The sequence below is a fragment of the Fukomys damarensis genome, unplaced genomic scaffold, assembly GCF_012274545.1.
Source record: "Fukomys damarensis isolate Sample0158 unplaced genomic scaffold, DMR_v1.0_HiC HiC_scaffold_15, whole genome shotgun sequence".
Classification (NCBI taxonomy): domain Eukaryota; kingdom Metazoa; phylum Chordata; class Mammalia; order Rodentia; family Bathyergidae; genus Fukomys; species Fukomys damarensis.
In genome coordinates, this window is record NW_022900927.1 from 13,720,585 (window position 1) to 13,744,346 (window position 23,762).

General features: G+C 35.5%; 1 protein-coding gene across 1 annotated transcript in view; it reads right to left on the minus strand.

The window, feature by feature from the left end:
• The window catches only part of LOC104856201 (mucin-19), a 70,237-nt gene that overhangs the window by 10,202 nt on the left and 36,273 nt on the right, over positions 1-23,762 (minus strand). The window contains exons 16-37 of the mRNA XM_033763894.1: positions 20,423-20,558; positions 19,089-19,181; positions 18,345-18,429; positions 18,055-18,192; positions 16,747-16,896; positions 14,514-14,608; positions 14,001-14,127; positions 11,768-12,014; positions 10,026-10,078; positions 9,825-9,925; positions 9,445-9,596; positions 8,996-9,134; positions 7,921-8,025; positions 7,624-7,818; positions 6,837-7,076; positions 6,608-6,764; positions 5,496-5,621; positions 4,569-4,710; positions 3,236-3,267; positions 1,476-1,517; positions 974-1,006; positions 569-616 (exon numbers count right to left, since the gene is read on the minus strand). Coding sequence (XP_033619785.1) covers positions 569-616; positions 974-1,006; positions 1,476-1,517; positions 3,236-3,267; positions 4,569-4,710; positions 5,496-5,621; positions 6,608-6,764; positions 6,837-7,076; positions 7,624-7,818; positions 7,921-8,025; positions 8,996-9,134; positions 9,445-9,596; positions 9,825-9,925; positions 10,026-10,078; positions 11,768-12,014; positions 14,001-14,127; positions 14,514-14,608; positions 16,747-16,896; positions 18,055-18,192; positions 18,345-18,429; positions 19,089-19,181; positions 20,423-20,558 — 2,636 coding nt within the window. The remainder of the gene's footprint in view (positions 1-568; positions 617-973; positions 1,007-1,475; positions 1,518-3,235; positions 3,268-4,568; positions 4,711-5,495; positions 5,622-6,607; positions 6,765-6,836; positions 7,077-7,623; positions 7,819-7,920; positions 8,026-8,995; positions 9,135-9,444; positions 9,597-9,824; positions 9,926-10,025; positions 10,079-11,767; positions 12,015-14,000; positions 14,128-14,513; positions 14,609-16,746; positions 16,897-18,054; positions 18,193-18,344; positions 18,430-19,088; positions 19,182-20,422; positions 20,559-23,762) is intronic.

A 23,762-nucleotide genomic window follows, 5' to 3' on the forward strand; every position in this document is an offset into this window, starting at 1 on the left:
ATAAATATATATATACACACACACATATATATATGATAGATTTTCATATATATGTACATATAGATTTTCATATATATATACATATACATATGATAGATTTTCTCCATTGAAAAATAAATTAATTTAAATAAAAGAGCGTAACTACATCACCAACAAAAATAAGATGCAGAAATGTAGCCCTGAAGTGTTGGTTAACCATTTCTCTGAGGTTTTTTTCTCCTATTTTTGTTTACATTAAAGACATTAAAAGCCTATTCAGTGAACCTTAAAGTTTAGGTAGGAAGAGGCTGGGGATTTAGCCTGCCTCACACGTGCAAGGTCCCGAGTCTGATCATCGGTACCAAAACAACAAAAACAAAAATAAAGTTTAGGTAGAAAGACAATATTAGCATAACTGGGAAAACCCTTTGGATGGTCAGAGAAGAAATTCAGACTTTAGTATTTCAAAAATGTGATCAAATTGGTATTGATTCTAATATGCTTTTCTGGATTCATATCTAAAAATATATAATTTTTGATATATATGAAGAACTTTACTGGCCATTTATAAAATTTCTAATTTACCTACCTGTTTTTGTTTCACTGCTTAATGTTGTAATCACTGGAATGGATGCTGCTGAATTTGAGAAAACAATGGAAAAAATAAATTTTACATGGAGGAAAAGCATGCTTCCAAGAACATCTACGTTTGCAAATAAAACAGATGAACCTGAGATTAATGTTTCAGAGAAATTTAATCACATAAGCGAAGAAAGCTAAAATGTGAAGTTAAAATTTTAAAACTGAAGATCACAACTTTTAAAAACATCATTTTATATAAATTTTCCCTAAAACATTCTTTAAAAAAAACAAAAACAGAAAAAATTGATTTATTTCCTCTAAAAGTGTCATTGCAAAGGCATTTCCTGACAAAGTTTAGGGAGTTATTTAAAAATCCCCTATTGTTTAAACCGCAGCTGAACATTGCAGTTACCTGTGCTTGAGCTACTGGTAACCAAGGTAAGTGCTGTGTAGAGGAGACAAAGAGTTGAAGATGTCAGTTAAAATGGTACCTCGGGCCAAGGTTTAGAAATACTTATCTAAAAATGTTTAGAGGTCTCCAGAATACAAATAAATGATCAAATGTATCAGATTTGTTCATATTTCAATATATTTTTGTACTCTGCTTTAATTATAAACCATCCAGTTGAAGTGAAATGTCCCTGGTTTTAGTAAAAGAACTTCAAAAATGTAACATCATATTTTCTGGTATTGCCACTTTCTCCTAATCAATAGTATGCACAATATTCTTCTTTTAGGATAGATAACCTTTGGATGAGTACAGCGATGCTCTTCACTGAGCTTACAATTAGATGCACCACGCTACTTGGCATGGGCATTCGGGAAATGAATGAATGAAGACTGTAAAACTGGAGGAAGAGTCACAATACTGCTAATGTAAACAGTAAAAAATAATCATGCATTTCTATATTTACCAGCTTTGCTGCTTACTACGGAGGTACCTGTTGCAGTGGAAGCTGTCCAGGGAAGACAATATTTGTAAAAATAGATTAGTTGAATAATTTTGATAGGAAATTTACTTCAAGAACCCCACTGCCATAAACTAAAATTAAAATTTCTGAACTTATGCATGGAGGTTGTGACCAAATAACTTTCATTTACGTGATAATTTATACTCAATACATGACCAACAGTAGCAAAAATTTAAATAGCATTTTCAGAAGGTCACCTAACTATAAATATACCACTAAAAAACATAAGGTTTCCAATCTCCTAAAGAATGCCACCTCTGAATACCAATCAACAGGAAATTACCTTCCTTAAATCGTGATAAGTAGGAATATGTGGGTATATTACAGCAATTTTAAGTGCATTTATACTGCTAGTCACTTCAATGTCCCAAAATTGAAGTTAAAATACTTGTCATCCAGTATTCTCCTGAATGGACGTGAGCAAACTATGTTATTGCTGAACATAAAAACATGAATTAAAAAGAAATTCACACTTCATCTCTATATTTTCAGATCATTCCCAGTGTGATCATTATTTTAAACTATTTACTTCACTGATCACATTTACTTTTTCTTCTTCTTTTCCTCTGGTACCAGGGATTGAACTCAGCACCTTGCACTTGTGAGACAGGTGGCAGAACCACTGAGCTAAATCCCCGACCCTGATCACATTTACTTCTATTTTATCAGTTACATTAATTATTGCCTGAAAAAGTCTCTCTTTAGAGGATGATACTTAACTAATTAGCAAAGAATATTTGTGTGCTAAGCATTTTCCTAACTTAATTTGCAGGAATATAATGAAATAATATTCTACCATTTCCTAGCAACTTAATTCTAGATTACAACTTTTGTGTGAGTAAATCTATCAGCATATGTGTTTACTGTCAGAGGAAACTATAAAAACTGGTGCTAAAACTATAAAGAATTAACCACAAAAAATTAAATACTCATTTAAAACACAATGATTTTACCTGTAGATGTGGAATTTCTAATAGTCGTTTCTGAAATAATAAAAAAGTATTATTATTGACAGAAATTTTTAAAATACCACATCTCAAGTTGCTTGTAAAGTATGTGTCTCTTTATTTTACTTTTATAATTCCTAATACAAAAAAGAAATAGGTTATGTATTCTTTTGAAACTTAGTGAGACTTATTTTTAAGGTACATTCTGCTCCCAAGTAGCCCTTCAATAATTTAATCCTTTCTATTCTCACCTTCTACTCCATCCCTTCATTAAACTGTTTTGACTGATGAAGATCTCTTTTTTTTTCACCTCAATTGCCAGAATTACAAATGGATGAGGTCACAGGAGCAGGAGACCCACTTATGAAAATCAGCTGTTGCCCCTCTGACAGTGATTCAAAGTGTCCCGGTAACAATGGTTTTGAAAAGTGACTCTCCCAGTGATCCCTAAACAAAGGTGTTGTGTGAATCCCACCCAAGGGGCAGTCAATGCTTCTCAGTGTTGATGGTGAACCAGTAATGGCAAACCTCTGAGAGATGTGTGCCCAAAATACAATCCAAAACCCACTTACTTTTCACAAAGTGCCCACACTGCGATTAAACCTGAGTACTGAGGTTTTAGTTTAGAAAAATAATTCATACATCCACACCTTTGTCTTAAAAGAAAAACAAATGAGTGCCATGGGTTAGATAGCACTGGTAAAGCCCTTATCTCATCTTTCCTCAATCAACTAAAGCAAAGCGTTAATGACTCACCACTGCACTGCAACTCCCCCGCAATGCAATAGCTGAAAGTTAAATTGAAAAGAAAAAGAATGAGTTTAAAATTTTGACTGCTAGTGGTACACATCTCACTAATTTAAGACACCAAATTCTAAGGGTAAAACAAATAGAACCAAGTAGAAAAATAAACTATTTTCTCCCTAAGAGCATAAAGCTAATGCAAATTGCGCATTCTTTTCTTGAACTTTATGCCCAATCATTTCAGTAAAGAGTTCTTGGGTCCCACAGGAATCGGTTATAGTCAAGCTGAAGCAGCAGATAGTATGAGAAATAGCCTAGCCTCAGGCTCATAGCAGGCAGGATCCCCTCCAGGATTGAAGACTTCCGAAGCTTCCTGCTTTAACCACACTTCCTTGGCATTATAGCACAAGCCGGAGGGATACAGTCCTGCCCTTCTCACATTTCTTGACATCTGGCATGAGCAGAGGGGCATGTATTTTAACTGCTTCTGAGTAACTAAGGATAACCCCACAGTCATTAAAACATCATTAGCATTGCAATTTTGACCCACAGGGTGTGGGGTTGGCAGCCCTACTGATTCTAACTAGGCTGTGTAAATTCTAAAACTCCCCCTCCTGATATGCCAGTGGAAACTCATTTAACTGGACAGAATTCCATTAGATGCCACCCCAGACTATAACACCCAGAAAAAGTTCCAATAAATACCTCACACCCTAAAGTAGACTAGTCTGAGTCAAATTCATTTCAGTCTTCTCAGTGGCCTCCTGTTGCCCTATGGAGTACATTTTCTCTCAAATAAATCTCTGCCTTTTTTTCTACTTCTGTGTGCCCTACTGAATTCTTTATCAAGGATATGAAGAACCTGGCCATCAACTGAGAATGAGACCACCTGTGGTAACAAACTTGAAGTTAGGTCTCACATTTTCAGCTTTAAACAGTGTTATTTGACAGTCACACTGCCCGAGTATGACCCCTTCCATGTGCTGCCATGTTTGAAAGCCCGTAAACATGAGCTCAACTTATAGAATCACAACTTTGTTTGAATCTAAAACTACACTGCGACATTTTCTGTCCTGATTTCTATTGTTAAGCACAAGATTAACAAACCATTCGTTGATTTGTGAATTTTCTGAAAATACAATAACTAGCATAACTGATATAAAATTGAACCTAAAGTCTTCTCCTTTAGAAATGACAGAATTATAATTTATGCACATGCATACATACATAAAAGCACACACGCACGCGCACACACACGCACACACACAAGTTGTCTGCTTAATTTTCTAAATTAAAATGCAAGCCAAAAGAATCCGAATTATTAGAAAGTTAGTAGAGAATGTACCATGTTTTTCCACAGTTATCCTCAAAGACTCCCCCTGCTGGGATGACGCCATTGTAGAAGCAGCTGCACTTAGACAAACTGACACATTTCATGGTGTTCTCATCCAGATACGGAGCACTTTCTGGACACCTGGCATAGCAACCTGAATGCAAAAGTGGGCCACAGTTCATCCCCGTTTGATGACACTTATCACACTATATTATGGAGTGTAAAGTTACTTCAGTGACTCCATGAAGGGAAGGGGACAGTAACAAAATCTCAGGCTCATAATGAGAATGCAGAAATGGAATAGGATTCACAATCTTTGGCAGTGTCAAATGGAAGAACTTACAAATTTTGATCAATTTCATTTTCTTTCTAAAATGTTTCCCAAAATATTTTTAAATGATCGCTACCTTGATGATGGGCATGATGGTGAACACAAAACAGGTTTTGGTAAATACATACTTTGAAATGTGAATGCCGAGCAGAGGAAGCTACAGAAATTACAATAAAAAGGGCTGAAAATATCCCAAGTCCTAGGATTTAACACAGGTATGGCTTTGGGAAGTTTTGGTGTCATCATCCTCTGTCATTTTTTTCATTTTCCTCTAAGGTATATAGTGCTAAGATTAAATGTGAGAGGCAGTTATTTGGCCTCTGTTTAAGCAAGACTATATTATATATTGCATCCTCAAACTGCCTTGTATAGTGAGATGTACAAAGACTGACAGTAGGACCATAGCACTATCATCTCTTCTTTTCTCTGCCTTCCTTTCACCTCCAATTAAATAGTTATTTGTCTGCAGAAATTGTTTCTAATATAGAAATATTGCCATAAGAAAAAGTTCATTAAATTACAAAAAGTGAGACAATGAACTGAAGAAAACTAACATCTCAGTTTTAAAATACCAGTACCATATTTGATAATTAGTAGATATGTCTTACCTTCTAAAAGTGAGGAAAACTTCCGGCCAATGACTTGATCTTTACAAGTTTTTGCAGCCACAGTACCACAGGGCTCGTAATGCCAGTTGAATTCCCCGGGAGCATTGTAATAATCACAGTATACAGCTATAACGGAATGTATCAAGTCACTTTCATTCATGACATGGCAGTTTTCACCTTTCATTTTCCAAAGCATTTTTTTAAAAAAGGATCCTGAGCGATATTACTGATAGACTGCTCTACTGTATTATCATTCATCAAGTTCCTTTGGTTTTATCTAAATTGCCATTTATGTCACTTATGGCAACAAAAGAGCTCACAAAAAAAAATGGGGAGCTTCTAGACTTCAATTACCTCTTTCTTCGACATCTCACACCAATGTTGGATGAGGTGGAGAAGTAATCTTTTTTTTTCATTTGAAGATAGCTCAGGTCATAATCTAAATTTTTATGGTTTTAAAGTTCAAGCTTCAATTGGAAAAATAAATCTGTGGGGAAAATTATGCTGTTTTAATCCGTAAATCACAGTTCCTAAGTGAGGTAGCTAAAGATGTCAGTGTAACATGGTGTGGCCCATTATCCACTGAATAAAACGAGCCTATTCCAATGCTTCTCACTTATCATATTTTCTCTCATAACACCCTGCTTAGAAGGAGTCGACTCACTTCTACGGAAGTTATCATGTTCCATATACATCAATAGTCATTTTATAGTCAATATATAGCTCTTCAACTGGGGTCTATAAAAATTCTCAAGGAAACAAAATGTGTGAGGATTTCAACCAAAGTAGTATGCAAGATAATGTTCAGGGATGTACTAGCATGCAAAGATAGATTAATAGTTCACTCTTCACCTAAGAAAGGATAAGAGATTCTCTGTCAGTGTTCAGTGGAACTCTATGAACATATTTTTTTTAACTACATTGAATTTGAAGTGCTGTGACAGGTATCATATAATTTTAAAGTGAGGTATTCTCCCTAACATAAACACATGTGTTTTTAAGGCTTTCTAGGCTCAGTAACATGGGCTTTATAGAAAGAGGAAGAGGATATGTGTTCAGCAAAACAGTTTCAGCAGATTACATAGGTAAGACGACATAAGGACTTCACTTACGACAGAGGTTTGGCTTTCTCCAGGGGACACAGACTCCAGCTGCATTGCAGGTTTCTGCGTACATGGCCACCACAGTACAAAAGCCAAGGTACTTGCCCTCCATGTCACATGCGCAGGCTTCCTCAATACATGCGTTATAGTAAGTGCTGGGGTCGACCTAGGCAGAGCACAGGCACGTGAATCTCTAGGAGAAAACTCCTGGCCAACAATTCTTCTGGAACTCTCCTACCTTGCTGTGACAGTCTCTGAAGGTGTTGTCCCTCAGGATTTCACACTTCCGCACAGCCCAGTCTTTGCAGTAAGGGTTTGAGTCACACGGGAAACTCTGAGTTACTGTGTCTGAACATTCCTGGCTCGTTTTCCAACTATTTCCAAATTCCAGGGCTCCAGCAGCAATGGAGGCATACCTCGTGGTGAAATCATCCTTGAGATCACCGTTATTATTTCCGCAAAGACCACACACTTTTCCCTGTATAGACCAGAAATGGAAATTTTAAAATGAGTCCCGATTTGGGACATAAAAATGGTTATCATGATCATTTATATGATGTTGTGAATCTATGTTCGATTTCAAATTGAGGGAGGAAATCCCATTGAATCCCAAGAAATCCAGACTACATTGATCTGGTGGGAGGTAGAATAAATGCCTTAAGAACCAAAAATAACTGTATTTGGCAGTTTCAAATTATACATGTTTATACTGTTTGGTGCTTAAAATATTGCTGTAATTCCAAATATACAAAATATGCAACTACCTCAAAAATCATACCACATGATAATCTCAAACAGTTAAATACATTTAAACTAGAATGCCTTTTTTTCCATTTACTTTCTTATCAGACTCTTTACTGTTTATGATTACATGACATTCCCTATTTCATGGTAAGGCTGAGGAACTGTGAATGACTTATTACTATAGCAAAGGCCCCCACCACCCAACTCTCCCCATGAGTCTAAGTTTCAGTAAGAGAACTGACTTTGCTACTTCATTCTTCACTCATGAGCGATACACATACATGCCACTTTGGATCCAGTACAACAGATATTTTTGTGTATTTGTCCCAAATCAGGATTATTCCATTCTGAAGCTTCAGAATCAGGTACAGGCCAACAGTATGTATAGAGTAGGCATTCTCACTGAGTTCACACGCCTCACTTTCTGCAGTTTTGACTGTCGTCACTTTACCATCTTGCAGGACAATGTTCTGATCCTATAAATTAAAAGGTGGAAAAAGGAAATATGGATTTTTCAATCAGAGTTTCATTCAGCAACTCCACAGTCTGAGAGAAAAGGGAGAGGAACTGTACTGCACCTGGAGGGCCACGATGATTTTCCTTGAGCAGGTAAGCCCATCTTCACAGCATGGGATACTCTCAGTTAAAATGCGGAACGTGCCATTTTCTTGACCACAATAGTCCTTTTAAAATTCAGTTATAATACTTTGTGAATATCAGTGACATAGGACTCAACTACAATGTTAGTTTAAGAAGAACAATTCTTAGAGAATGATGTTTTAAATTCAATACGTCAAACACCACATGATGGAATTTTTCAAAGCATAATGATCTAACTGCACTTGTGATTTGGCAACGATGACCAAGTCCAATCCGGTTAACTTGCTTCGACTCAGCCCTTTCCCCAGGATTTCTACATAAGTTTAGCATTTTACCATAGATAGATAAATATTTACATCATTGATTTGTTTCTACATCTTATGAATACTTAAAGGTGTTTCTTCAGCGTTCTGTACAAAAGTTGATATTCAATCAAAACTAATAAATTAATCAAAACAATCCAAATTTTATTCATTAGATAGTACTTAGGAAGCAGCTTAATTGTAAAAGGCACGAACTCTGGACTCAGATTTGATATTGTTCTAATGTGATATGTCCTGCTTAGTAGCTTAAATTGCTTAAATCTCAATGCTTTCATCTGTATCAGGAATATAGTATTATAATGATTAAATATAATAAATCATACAAATTTGCTTGACAAAGAGGCATTTATAAATTGATGGTTTCATTGCTGCTAGTCCTGTTAGACTAATATCCAACATTTACTGGCCTTTAATATTGTGCTCCACTGTGTGCTCTACCTTGGCTTTAGGTGTATTTTACAGGTTCAGAATCAGACACCAAGAAGCTAAAATACATGAGCCAAGTCACACATGGGACAAATACTGGAGCCAAGATTGAACTTGCCCTCACCTCCAGAGCCAGCAACATATTGTATAGTATTTTACTGTCTTCTAAAAGCAGATAAAGAATATTATTTAAATGAATTTTGAAAAATAAATTCCCATCTTGAAAATAAAATTGCCCAAAAGTCACCTAAAAATGAATAATGAAGTAATTAGAAAACCTGTGATAAAACACACTCCTAATTACCTCAAGAAATGAATACTGACAGAGACCATCAAAGCTGTAACTTTGCCCATCGAAAGTTCTAACATGACCGTCACCATAGATGTGGCAAGTGGTCTGACATTCGTTTTGTGTACAATTCCAAGACCCTTTTATACAAGTACTAAGAGGAAAAGGAGGGAGGGGGAGAGAGAGAACACGGTTATTGTTATATGAGGATTCATATAAAGAAACACAAAATAACGTTTTGTTTCGGTTTAAAACTTAATTTGTGTTAATTATATTGTCTGATACTCATTAAGTGTAATGCTATAAAATCCTTATACTTATAAAAACAACAGCTTTTTCTAATATTTAGCTGTTTTTTTTCAAATAGCCAAGGTATGACTACCTCTTTCCCATGAAAACAAAGAACAAGTTGTATATTTCCTAATATCCAAATATAAATGAAACAATAGTTTCTTATTACGCACCATTCATTGCAGCCAACAGAAGTGACACTTCCTTGGTCATATTCCCTTTGACCAAAAGAACATGGGCAGTCATCAGGAAAGACACAAATTCCTTTAGAGTTCCGAACCATTCCTACTGGACAGTAGCACCCACGTTTGCAAGCCAGGTCACCCTACAGGAGCAAATACAAAAATGTACACCATGGGACAAAGCTGTGATCATGCAACATTATCAGACTCCAGTTAAATGCAAAAATATACCAAGTGCACATTTGGGATCTGATTTTGTCAACACATACACATTTGTCCTTCTCATTATCTTTCTTGATAATTTTAATTTCCTTTTACCCTAGAAAAATTAGAAGTTTTAAAAGGCTAAACTCTAGTGCCATGTGACGTACTTCAAAAGCAGGTATGTTCCAAGTGCTACATGTTTTATCAGTTCTTCTCTGTGCCTTGGGATCACTGCAGTCTACATACTCAGCCCCTCCAGAACAATTTTCTATAAGATAAAGGAAGTTGTGGTCAACCAAGTGCCTCTTCATCTGTCTATTTGAGATACATTAGATATTTTAAGCTTCCATCCTGGTATCAATACTTACTTAGGGTTAAATCGATGGGAGTTTGGCAAAGAAGAACTCCAGCCTGACAGACACTGTAAATAAAATTATATGTTTAAACACTAAATTTCAAGGAAAACTAGATGAGTGAGACATTTCCCAGAATATGCATAAAATTTATCAAATTTTAAAATACAGTCTTCAGTACTTAGGAATGTGCAAACACAGTTCTGGGAACATCAGACAACTTCATGGGAATGATGGCTGGACCTTATGGGATAAAATTTAACAATCCTGCTGAGAAGATGCAAGACAGTGACAAAAGAAAGAATAAGATATGTTTCAGCAGCTCCAATGAACCATGTTTGGGTAAAATATAGGGTACACATGGGAGTGAGTGGTAAAAGTAGATTAGAGCCAGACTTGGAGGCTTTAAGTGACTTGCAACTATTTCTATTCTTTAGGTACACAGCAGTCATTAAAGATTCTGAGAGGCAGTGGCATGATCAGAAGAGTGCTTTGCAGGAAACATGGGACAGAGACAGAGGGAGACAGGAAAACAGCAAAGTAGTCATCTCATAGTGCCAGCAAGAGATGATGAGGGTCTGGAATGAGGTAGTGGTGAAAAAAACCATACATTTGGGGTGCTAGTCTGTTTCATTAAAGAGCTGACCTCTTGATGCCCCAACAAATACACAGAGAATGAAAGTATGATCATTAACCATATGTTTGCATATGTTTGTGGACTTTAGTGGAAAGGGGTAACTATGTTTTCTTTCCTCTTTTTTTTTTTTTTATGTGGTACCAAGGATTGAACTCAGGACCTTGCATTTGCCAGGCAGACACAACGCCCTTGAGCTAAATCTCTGGCCCATCTTTCCTTTTGAATGGCCAAGAACAACCATCCATTTCTAAATGATAGCTCCATGAACCTAAAGAAAAGAGAGGAGGCACATCCAAAGATTTTGAAATGGCTACTTCAGTTTTGCAGTAACATTGCCAAGAATTACTCATCTATCTGTGAAATTAGAAAGATAGCTAAATTACTTTGCTCCAAACTTCAGAAATCATAATCTCCTCTGCCATTACAAAACAGTCAAAATTCTTAATTTTTTAGGGATTCAATTTAAATTATTGAGTCCAACCTGGCTGCAATATATTTAGCCCAATACTTTGCAACAACCCACATATGCAATACTTTTCCAAGTATTTTCCTATGAGTGCATTCATTTTACACCACAGAAGATTATTCTCTGTCTCAGTTTGGTCTGGAAAAAATTTAGCCCTTAGGATAATTTAAATGCCAGTCTTCTCTGGCAAGTCACCCTTAAACTCCTCAGGTAGTGACGTACCTGCTCTGTTGCCGTGCTGCAATGTATAATCTCCTCTTAAATACACTGGTTATTTTGTAAGTACAAGACAGTGTACACTCATTTTTCTAACTGCAGTGCTCAGCATAGGGTATAAAACACGGTAGGCATGTGAATGATTTCTGAATGATGCCTGCTGAGAAAGAGCTAGAAAGTCCTGTCTACATATAAAATTGCTTTGCACTGTGAGCTGCCGGACTATTTTCCTAATGGTGTTCAAAACCAAACAAGAGCAGGATCAATTCTGTATCATCACGATGACGCAGGGAGACTCCAGAAAGAAAAGAGGTAATTATCAAACTTAATAAGAAATCAAACATAAAAATATGACAGATTGAAAGAAGACTTTATACCAGTAACCAAAGAGAATGCAGGCCCTTGATTATCCTAACAAATACACATGTCACTCCATACCATTTATTGTCATCAATCTGCATGAGTTTCCCAGGGCGTACAACCTCATCGTTTATGTAGCAGTCACACTGAGATTTCTGGACACAGTTTCCCTCACTGTTCTGGTACATTCCAACAGGACAAGTGCATCCGTCAACCGGAACATCTTGTACATCACAGCTTCTGTCTCTCTCTGACAGGGATCGGCAAGAACTGTTGCAAGCTTTGACATTGTACTTGAAAACTAGGCCACTTGGACAAGATTGTTCTGCGGGTATAGAGAAAATACTAATGATGATGTATACATCCAGGAAAAAAAAAAAGGATAAATTTGCTTCACCTTAACATTTATAGTCGTATAGCAAATTGTTTGTATTTGAGAAAAAGGTGCTTGACTGTTGAGGTTTCTACACTTCTTTTCAGCCAATATGAGGTGTTTTTTTTTTCTCTCATTGAGTTTATTGGTACATTTTAGGTATACAGTATAGTTACATCCATCACTGGGATCTTGTATCTTTACATGACAGGTCTTGGTTCTCATATTTTCCCCTTGCCCCTGCCCTCCCTTCACCCCCTCCTCCCTTCCCCATTTACAAACACTTTATTTCCATTTTTTCATTTTCTCATATTTTTTTCTTTTCCCTTATTCCCTTTCCCCTACACTTCCCACTTTCCCTACACCTTTAACCCTTTTCTTTCTATTTCACATCATCAATTATATCATTAGGATCTTATGTATTATTATAGTTTTTACACCAGATAAACTATTTGGTATTTACACGTGTGTGACTTATTTATTTCACTTAGGAGTATATCCTCAATAGGAGTTTCTATTGTATGTATAGAGGCTCTGCTGGTCATGAAACCCACTGACAGGATGACACTGTACTGCTCCCACTAGCCTCAGGTTCCTCTGGGGGAGACAGCTGTATACACTCAATGAAGAAACAGGACGGGCAGCAGTAAGTATATACAGCTGGGGGTCTGTAGGGGAGGAGCAGAGCGGACAGGTGGGCAGCCTAGAGAGAACTGATCCTATGCCTTGGGTACAGCCTGAGTCAGAGTTGAGGATGACAGCATCAGAGAGCACATGGAAGGGCACATGCTATAAGCCCGGAGAGTCAGTGGTTATAACTGGCAGGGTCATTCCCAGGAGCTGGTCTTTAGTGTTAGAGCTCCGAGAAGCCATTGATTTGTGACATGATAAGCAAGATGCATCCAATTTTAATTTAAAGACTACCTTGGTTCCTTTCTCTATAGAAAATTAAATAGATGGAGATGAGGTTATAGATATTGAAGGAGGCCACTATAATCACCTAAGAGGATAAATGGTAGGTGGTTGTTCTTTTTTAAACTAAGTTAGTAGCAACAGAGATGTAAAGATGTGAAAAGATCTTGTAGGTAACTTGACAGACCTTATCTATTAACTGGATACAAGCTATGAGGTGCTAAGTATGATTTACACGAGGTGTGTTTATAATGTATTTCTTGTCTTTTGTTTTTTTCTTTTGGTAGATGAAGTATTTTTGTGTGACATCACATTCAATGAGTAAAAAATATTTTAAGGCAGAATTTTATAAATACAATACTTAAGCCCCCGATTTACATTTTTTTCAAAAGAAGTTATTAATATTAGATTATTTAAAAATACCTTCACAGTAAGAACATTTAAATTGCAGCATACAACTGAACAGAAACACACACATATATAAATAGATTCTACTCGTATTTATTTCAAATACATAAATATTTGAAATAATGGTAAGCTGATCAAGGGGTTCAAATTCAAAGATTGTTTAATGGTATTTTTAAAAATAGAAAAAAAAATTTTTTTTGAGAAGACAGGGTCTTACTATGCAGTTGAGACTGACCTGGAACTCAATACGTAGTCCAGGCTGGTCTCGAATTCACAGTGATCCTACCTCAGCCTACCAAATGCTGGGATTACAGGCGTGCACCACCACACCCAGCTAGAAAATCATTTTTGAGACTGACCTGGAACTCAATACGTAGTCCAGGCTGGTCTCGAATTCACAGTGATCCTACCTCAGCCTACCAAATGCTGGGATTACAGGCGTGCACCACCACACCCGGCTAGAAAATCATTTTTTAAAGAATCAGGAATACATGTGTAAATGGGTGTGCCTGAATTACACACACACACACACACACACGCACACACACACACACACACACATAACTATGGCGAACCTCAGAAGGGAGTAGAGTTATTTGAAGCCACTCTCTCACTTACCACACAGTCCAGTTCTCCACCCCACTAGGGATGTTTCCTTTTCAGCACATGCTTTCACATAGTTGCCCAAAATTGTGCACAGGCAATCTTGACTGTTTTCACAAGAACAAGTGTACTTTTTGCATTCCTTTAAAATCACAAACAAATTTATATTGTTTTATAATTACCCACAGTAATAGGTAAAGCAGATGTAACGAGTCAACCCGTAATGACTTCTGTACTCTGAAGAAAATCTGCTGCAAATGTTTGAAATTAAAAAAAAAATTCCAACTAGCAATTTATTATTAATCCATTTCTCAAACAATTTAGAAAAGAATGAAGTAAAACTAAGCCTTTTTTCATTCAGGGTTTTTAAGTTAATATACCTAACATTTAAATAAGCTAATGGAATCTAATATTAAATGTAAGAATATATTTTAATCTGTTATTTGAAAAAGGTTAAGATCTATGTGGTTTTACAGATATTAGCAAAGTAATTCTAAAAATAGCTGTTAAGAGTGGTCCGATACTTACCTCATGGTAGAATTTAGGGTTCACAATTTGGTGGCAGGAAGCAAATGGTCCACTTGAATCAAGAAGAATCCCACAGCTATTTTCAGCAAAATTTTCTGGAAAACAATTAATGTGCCCCAAATCAGAATCAGTAACACTGAAAATTTTTCAAGTGGAGGAAAAGATAAATTTTAACAATTTTGTCTTTATTTGAAACAACTGTTTTTCAGTGCCTCACAATAATACATCGAATTTGTTGTCATCATACATGAAAACGGCATGATTAGAAACATCTTACTAAAAGGGTTTATTAGCTTTGGATTTTGTATTTGTTCATTCAATCTCTCTCGGAAATGCAATTTTTATATAAAAATGGGAATAAGGGAGTAAGATTATATCTTTATAATACCTTTTAACTTCAAAATATATATTAATGGCTAAATTGTGACAAGTTAATAAATAAACCCCACCCACATCCCTATCACCCTGGAATACCCCACCAGTTTATTCTGATGTTCACATATTAGGGTGACTAGGACCAGTAATTCAAATACCCTAATGTTATTTTTTTAACTGTGTAATCAATATTTGTTGATTTATAAATATCTGATCTCCTACTAAACTAACAATTCAAAAATAGCATTTATGTATCAAATGTTTTGTTTAATGCGTTGTAGCAATAAAAGAAGTTGGATACATCAAAAAGACACCAAAATCATTTATTTTAAAAATATGAACAAAAACTGTAATAGTACATAAAATCCTAATGAGATAACTGACATTGAGAAATGAGAAGAAAAGGGCTAAAGGTGTAGGGAAAGTGGGAAGGGTAGGAGAAAGGTAATATAGGAAAAATATGAGAAAATGAAAAAATGCAAATAAAGTGTTTGTAAATGGGGAGGGAAGGGGGGGTGAAGGGAGGGCAGGGACAAGGGGAAAAAATGAGAACCAAGACCTGTCATGTAAAGGTACAAGATCCCAGTGATGAAAGTAAATGTACTGTATATCTAAAATGTACCAATAAACTCAATAAAAGAAAAAAATGAACAAATTAGTAAAAAGATATATATATATATGTATCTCCAAAGCAGTGGCATGTAGCCTGCTTGATATAAGTGGCTTGGTTTATGATACATACCCTCTCTTTGACTATTACCACCATAATTGCTTTCACTGCAACATCACAAAAACAAAACAGCACGACAAAACCCTGAAATATTCATTACATGTTTATGTTAATGCTCTTACCAACTCATTTTTCAAATAAAAATAAGTAAATTTTCAAAAGGAATTGCTTTAGCCATTTAAAAATGATCAGACTTTTAAATATGTGGATATTTTAGAAACAACTAACATGTCAATGTAGTATACATATTTTAACCTAGCCTCCCTTATTTATGAAGAAGCAATATGTACATTCAGGAAAATTAACAATACCTGGGAAACTTTGGATTTAAAATACACAGACTGCAGCACCATCTTGTAACCTTCCTCCTCATTATTATTATTAGTATTATTATTATTATTATATTATTATTATTATTATTTTGGTACTAGGGATCAAACTCAGGACCTCGCACTTGGCATCACTGAGCTACATCAAGCCCTTCTTAGAACCCTTATTAAATGCACAAACCAACTATGGGCTCCACTCCCAACATCTACATCGATGAGGAAACAACCTCAACTATATCCTTCCCAAGTTTTCATGGGAATAAACTGAAATAGTATTTGTGAAGATCTTTCTAAACATAAGCTGGCCCAGGCAGGTGTAAAGTTTCAGTAAGATCTGTGTCTGGGCTTGGGATTGCTGATAAATGTGAGAGAAGTCAGGGTACACTTAGACCCAGATGTAGCTCTATCATCCTATGACCCCAGCAATTTGGGTGCATCTAGCTTTTTAAAGCAATGGTGATTTTCATTATTAAATAAAAAGAGAGAAATTGATAAACTAAATGATCACTCAAGTCTTCACTAACCCTCTTATTGTATAATTATGGAGAACACTGTGTAAGGCAGGAAAGAGCATGTACAGAAAAAAACAATGGAGATAAGCCTTCAATGAAGAATGCATTTCCCAGGAGTACAATCAACCAGGCAGGCTGCTTGTCTAATTTCTGCTAAAACTAGGACAGAACAATGAAGACTAGCTAAAGCCAGGATTATCTAATATGTTCATATTATTATCAGAATAAGTTTATAATGCCTAGCACCAAACACTTAGTTACAGAGTCTGCGGTTCAGAAAACATTACCCTTTTCAATACTGATACACGAGGCAGGGGTTCCTTTAGGACAGGGCATCATCTCCCAAGAATTAGCAAATGCTTGAGATGTCGTCTCCAGTATATTCTGACTTGACATGAAATCATCCTCAGCTTTATTGTTGTAGGAACCACAGAGTCCTGTGATATAATAATAACATAGGCACAGGTTAACATCTTCACATCTACTCCGCTTTTGGAATTTTATCCTCACTTCAGTTCTTTGTTCAAATTAATACGTGTAGAAGCTACCTGAGAATATATGCGGTCAGTCACATATATAAATATATACAACTATACTTATATATGGCTATATACCCATATATGACTATGCATGTAGATAGATGTAAGTATATACATACATACACACATATACACACACACACATACATACACACACACCACATAAGTTCAATTTCATAACACCAAATTTCATTCAGGTTCTCAACCCATCCACCATTTGTGCTTTTCCTGTTTGCCACTCTTCAACAGAATATTAGGAAATCTGTTTACAGGTAGAAAGCTTTATGACCGCATCTCCACAGTTTTGGTGAGAAGAGATGAATCACATCCAAGTCTATGCGTCATTCTTACCTGGAACCTGAGGCCCACTTAGTTATATTTTTTCCTATGTGTAATAATTAAATAACGTGTAAAGAATTTCTCAAGTAAAGATATATCATAAAAATTTCTATCATTTATAAATTAATAGCTCTGAATGGGACTTGGTATGATTGTTTTGAATGTCTTCTTCCACTCCTATAGCTCTATGCATGATAGAAAACCTCGGTGGAAAAAGACACATGATCCCATCAGGAAGACAAGTAAAAATACTGTGTTTGAAATAAGATTTTCAAAAAATGCATATTTTCATTTACTAAATTACAAGTCAAAATCTTTCTTTTCTCCAGACCTTGCACTTGGGAAGCAGGTGGTGGAACAACTGAGCTAAATCTCAGGCCCCAGTCTTATTAATGTATACAACTACCAAAGTTACACACAACACATATTATCAAATCTCATTGAAATGAAAGCTCTAATTTGAAATTTTTTAAATGTTTAAAATGCTGAAAATCTTTTCAGGAAAAGATTCTATAATGAATACGTAACCTTATTATGAAAAGAAGGTTGAACTATTTTACTACAATGTGAATGGGAAGATTAAATCAATATGCTTTATTTTAGGATCATTAACTGCCACTGAGCGCCATTCATTGTCACTGAGAGACAAATGGAAATTAAATATGATGATCATATTAGAGTTCTGAAAATAAATACAGAAATACTGAGAGAACTTACCAACAGTGTCTGTGAATTGCTTGGGTGGCATGGAAATATATAATTGCATTACGGGAACTATCTGTATTTGCATTTTTATGTGATTGTATGTTTCCACTTGAAGATATGAGGCAGATACTTTGAAGATCTGTATTTCATCTGTTAAAAATTATTAAAATCAATTATAAGATGTCAAACAGGTTTATTAAAAACAGAATACTTTATCTGTTAAAAGCCAAAATATTTAATATCTTTAAGTATTGAGTGAACAAATGCATCATACACATATTTTAAAATATTATTAAACTTACCCGAATAGTAATAATCCTTAATTCTAACCATATCCTTTGTGACTTTCCCATTACTATTGAAAACATATTTGGCAACTGAAACAGACTAAAATTCAAAACACTTTGTTAGTTCATATTAATTTACAAAATTCATTTTAATATAATTCATGAAATTGAATTTTGTGCAATAAAAATCTTAATTTTATGGGATTAACTGATAAATATCTAAAATGTAGAACCATTTTAAAGTTTCTGTTAAATTTTGCTTTGTTTTTTTCTTATATCAGCTCTGTGCAGCAGATTATAAAGGAATCCTTATTCCCAATTCATACATTAGAAAACTGAAACTCAAGAAGATAACTTAGATTTCCAAAGGTCAAACAGCTTGTAAGAGCGGAGGTCTGGGCTAGTTGTTCTCCCTTCCCATTTATATCTATTTCCACTGAGAATGTTGTTTCCATAAACACAAAGTTTGAAACAAATGCCATGCCTTCTTTCTAAACAGTCCACAAATGTAAAATTCCAGTGACCCAAAATGGATATCTGGGGTTGACCTGTAATTACCACATAGTTGTGTCTTTAAGTAATTTTAATATATTTCAAAATCCACTATCCAGCTTATCCAGAAACTTAATAGGTTTTATATGCAAGCTTATATAAGCTTCCAATTCACATAGTAAAGTCTTTCGAACTCAAAAATTTCTAGTTTGTGAAATAATAAGTTTGATTTTCTGCTGACCAAACCTTAGTATGCCAATTACTTACTGAGTTCAAGAGAAGCGTAACGCTGGTTAAGCAAGTTCCTGTCTGTCTGTCTTGACATGGACGAAGCTCAACACTAATAGACCAGTCTTCATTCTGTGAAAACAAAAAATATTTTTATTGAAATGTTACTGAAGTTATTACTTAGTAGATGTTGTTACTATGTGGTTCATTCAGATTGTTGTAATTTCAGTTATGTGCAGTATCTGCACACAGTCTGCTCTGAAAATACAAACTTCTGTCAGTCCACAGTAGGATCTCAGAGCAGTGGAGAGCTTTGCAAATGCTCTGAGATCCTGAGCAGCTATGTCCATGTAGTCTACAATTTTCAGATTTTCATAATCATGTTTTTCTTTTATCTTTCCTCATTATCTTCTTCTCAAAGGGAACTGGGGTGTCCTGGAGTGATAACTAGAAATTAGTGATCATGCAGCTGTCACTCCCTGGACAGTCCCACTGTTTGTAAATCTAATGGGAAATGAAGTTAACTTGTAAAACTATCATGTACGCCATGGCAAACACTGACTATTATAAGTCTAGGAACCTCTAATTGACAAGAAACCCATATTCTATCTGCTTTGGCATATCTCCCTTTCGCTTTTCCCTATTCTTAATCCTCATGGATTAAAAGAGGGAAAGCATAAAAAAGGGCAAATAAATTATGTTGGTAGGCAATAAAGAAGCTTTATTTTGGAAAACAGACTTTCAAGGCAGCAACTATACTTTGCAAACTACTAGGTATTAATCAGCTTCTCTCACTTCAGGATTCCCAAATTCTGTTCATCTTGTTTCTTACCACAGTGATTAAATACAACTGTTTGCTGACATCAGCTAGAGCTGCAAAGGGGAATCATCCATTCACTAGAATTCAGATTACTTAGCATTAGTAGTGAAAATAATGTAAATGTAAAGTTAGCCTGTCTCATGCTGGTATCACTCTATCACAAAGACTAAAATCAGTTCAAAGGAACAACGGTGGGAACGAAAGGAGCCTCCCTGAATAAGAAAGATGATTTTATTTGAAGAACTAATAAAGCATGCAAATCAAAGTAGAAGAGTGAACTAACTTCCCAGTGTAATTAAAGGATTATTAATGAATGAAATGAGTTTTAGACTTTTCTGTGCAAGATATTTTCAAAGAGCACAGTTAGTACTGATTCAGTATTGACAAGCAATGATATCAGTGCCAATATGTGAAATAAAACAGATATTGAACATACATAGCTAGTAATTGGGAGGAATTTTTTTCTTTAAATACTAATTCAATGCAGAGATTTGCTTGATAAATAGCTTAGTGTATGTATCAAGTTTCTCAAGTGTTCTAAGCTGTTACGCACATGGATGGCCAAGAAATGACAGTTTCCAGGATGGTGGTATTTATTGTCATCAAAGGTGGTAAATAAACTCCCTTCCACCTTACATCTTCCAGGGCATAAGGAATCAGTGCAAGACCATTTTGCATCTTGGCACGTGCTGCAAAACACAGTGATTATGGGAAAGGTCATCAAATGTATCTTCTCTAACGTGAAAACAAACATCACCGTATCAAACAGATAAGTACAGTAAAAGCTAAATAAGCACGCTAGAATTAAATTGAGGTATAAAAATATTTTTATATGACACATCAAAACATTGATCCCAAAAGAACTTTACAAGGCCACTCCCCATCCAACATCTCAGCTGTGATAAAACACCTCATTGATCCTGGTATTTAAAAAGACTTCAATTCCTTTGACTAAAATAAGTTCGGCATGAATTAAACATGTAAAAATGTAAGCTAGATTGGAAGCACTTGGCCTCCACGGAATACATTTCATTATTAACATCAAAACACTTACTGCATGGCACATTTGTAGACAGTACAATAGAGAAACATACCATTTTAAAACTATAGCTAGGCAAATTAAGATCTGCTATAAATGTAAATAACAGATTTTTAAGACAGTATGCATAAATATTGTAAAATATCTTATTAACTTTATTCTGTTAATTTTATGCTGAACTAGTATTTTGGAGGTACTGAATGATATAAAATACAGTATTAAAGTTAATTCCAACTGTTTGCTTCTTTTTCCTTTTTAAAATATACCAAAAAATGTTAAATTACATATGTGAACCATTTTTGTGGCTTATTTTTTGCTCAGATAAGACTATTATAGACACTCAACAGAAATCATGATTGTTCTTATTAATAATTATTAGGGGTATATTATTACCACAATGACTATTTATTTACAGGGAAAATGTTACATCTTAAATAATGGGTTTTTTATTGAATCCAATTGTTTCCTATAAGGATGCAATATATTTCTAGAAAAGTCTTCTGCAATCTTGTAGAAACAGGAAATTTCAGAGAAAAACTATGATGAGGAATGATAAAAATCTCACTGATCATATTGTTGCAGACTCAAACTGACTAACCAAACAGAAAAATAATCTACACTAAGTTTTGACAAGTTAAAATTCACTCCATATTAAACAGTGTTTTGAGTTTTACATCATCGCCCCAGCTTGGACTCAGAGCCCTCTCCCCTGTGCGGCCTCTTCTGGAGCTGTGTCATTTCCAGCAGGCGCCACTGATTGGCTCCGACAGAGTGCCAGGAGGGTTACCCCCCCACCCCACTATCAGATCCCCTGATTGAGCCAGTCCTTGGATGCACTCTGCAGAGGCATGGTGGGCTATAAAGGGTGGTGATTGATCCTACTGTGTTCCTGATTGTATCGCTAGGGATAAAGGATAGGGATTGATTTGACGAGTTGTTTTCTCAATTATGAAAATGAGAATATCTATAAGTCATTAGAGAATCAAAGGGTGGGACGCAACGATATCAGGAAGATTTAATGACCCAAAGATAGAATCAAGGGCAACCCAACAGCAAAAATAAAGATGAAAAAACACTTAAGCAAGCCACAAAGACAGACTTCCAGTCCACCAATGGCAAACAGTAGGGCAAAGGAGGATGAAAAACCAGATAGTGAACCACGAGGACACTCAGAACTCACAGCACAGGAAGTAAAAAAATACTGATCAATCAGGCTCTAGAAAAATTTAAAGCAGAAATAATTTCCCAGATAACCATAGACATGGTGAGCAAATGAAAGTCATGATTGGAGACTCTAGAACAGAAACTGACAAAAAATAGATGAGCTTAGGAACATAATAGAAACTATGAAGGCCCAGAATAAGAAAGAAATGGAAACAATGAACACCCAACATAGGAAAGAAATGGAATCCATTAAACAGATTCAAACAGATATCCAGGAGATTAAAGACTCTATTGAAAGTGTACGCAACAGAATAAAAGATTGTGAAGATAGATTTCAGATATAGAAGATAGGATCACAGTCAGGGACTGTGAAAAAGAGGTCTCTCAAAAACAGTAAGGGATCATGAGAAATCAATCCAACAACTTCTAGACGATGCAAAGAAAAATAACATAAGACTGATAGGAATACAGGAAATAGCAGGAGAAAACACAAATGACTTAAAAAAAATCTCTTCACAGAATTAATGACAGAAAACTTCCCAAACAGAAGGGAAGAATTAGACATACAGATAAGTGAGGCATATAGAACTCCAACTAGCCAAGACAAAAAAAAAATCTATACCTAGACATATAATAATCAAGATCCCAGAAATCCAACAGAAGAACAAAATACTACAAGCAGTAAGAGAAAAGAAACAAATCACATGCAAAGGAAAGCCCATCAGAATCACAGCAGACTTTTCAACACAAACCCTCAGGGGTCAAAGAGAGCCTGGAGTGAGGTATTTCAAGTCCTAAAAGAAAACAACCTCCAACCTAGACTGATGTATCCTGCAAAACTCTCTTTCAAAATGTTAAGAGATACTTCCATGACAAAGAACACTTGAGAAACTTCATGAATACTAAACCAGTACTACAAAGAATTTTAAACAATATCCTAGAAAAACACAATGAAGATCACAACACCAGGAGGCCCAACAGAGCAAATCAAATAGCCAAGGCAAGAAACTAAAAGGAGAGGACAAAAAATAAAAAGAGTCAACAAAAGGACAATAACATGACAATAATAAGTCAGTACATATCAGTTATAACTGATGTCCATAGCCTCAATTCACCAATCAAGAGAAATAGATTGGCAGAATGGATTAAGAAGCAAAATCCAACAATATGTTGTATACAAGAAACACACCTATGGGCAAAAAGGAGCCCATAGACTGAAAGTAAAAGGATGGAAAACAATTCTCCATACAACAGGAGCCCAGAAAAAAGCAGGGGTAGCAATCTTATTTGCAGACAAAGTAAATTTTAAACTGATTAAGACAGACAAAGAAGGACACTACATCCTTGTAAAGGGAACAATCCAAGAGGAAGAAATGACAATCATAAACATATTTGCACCAAATATAAATGCCCCCAACTATATAAAACAAATATTAAGTAACAAGAAAAACCAAATAACCCCTAATAAAATCGTAGAGGGGGACCTGAATACCCCACTATCAAAAATAGACAGATCATCTAGGCAAAAAATCAACAATGAAATACTAGAACTGAACCAAGCTTTTGAACGCATGGTCTTATTAGACGTCTATAGAGTGTTCCACCACACAAAATCAGAATATACATTCTTTTCAGCTGCACATTGGTCATTCTCCAAGATAGATCACATACTAGCTCACAAAACAGGTTT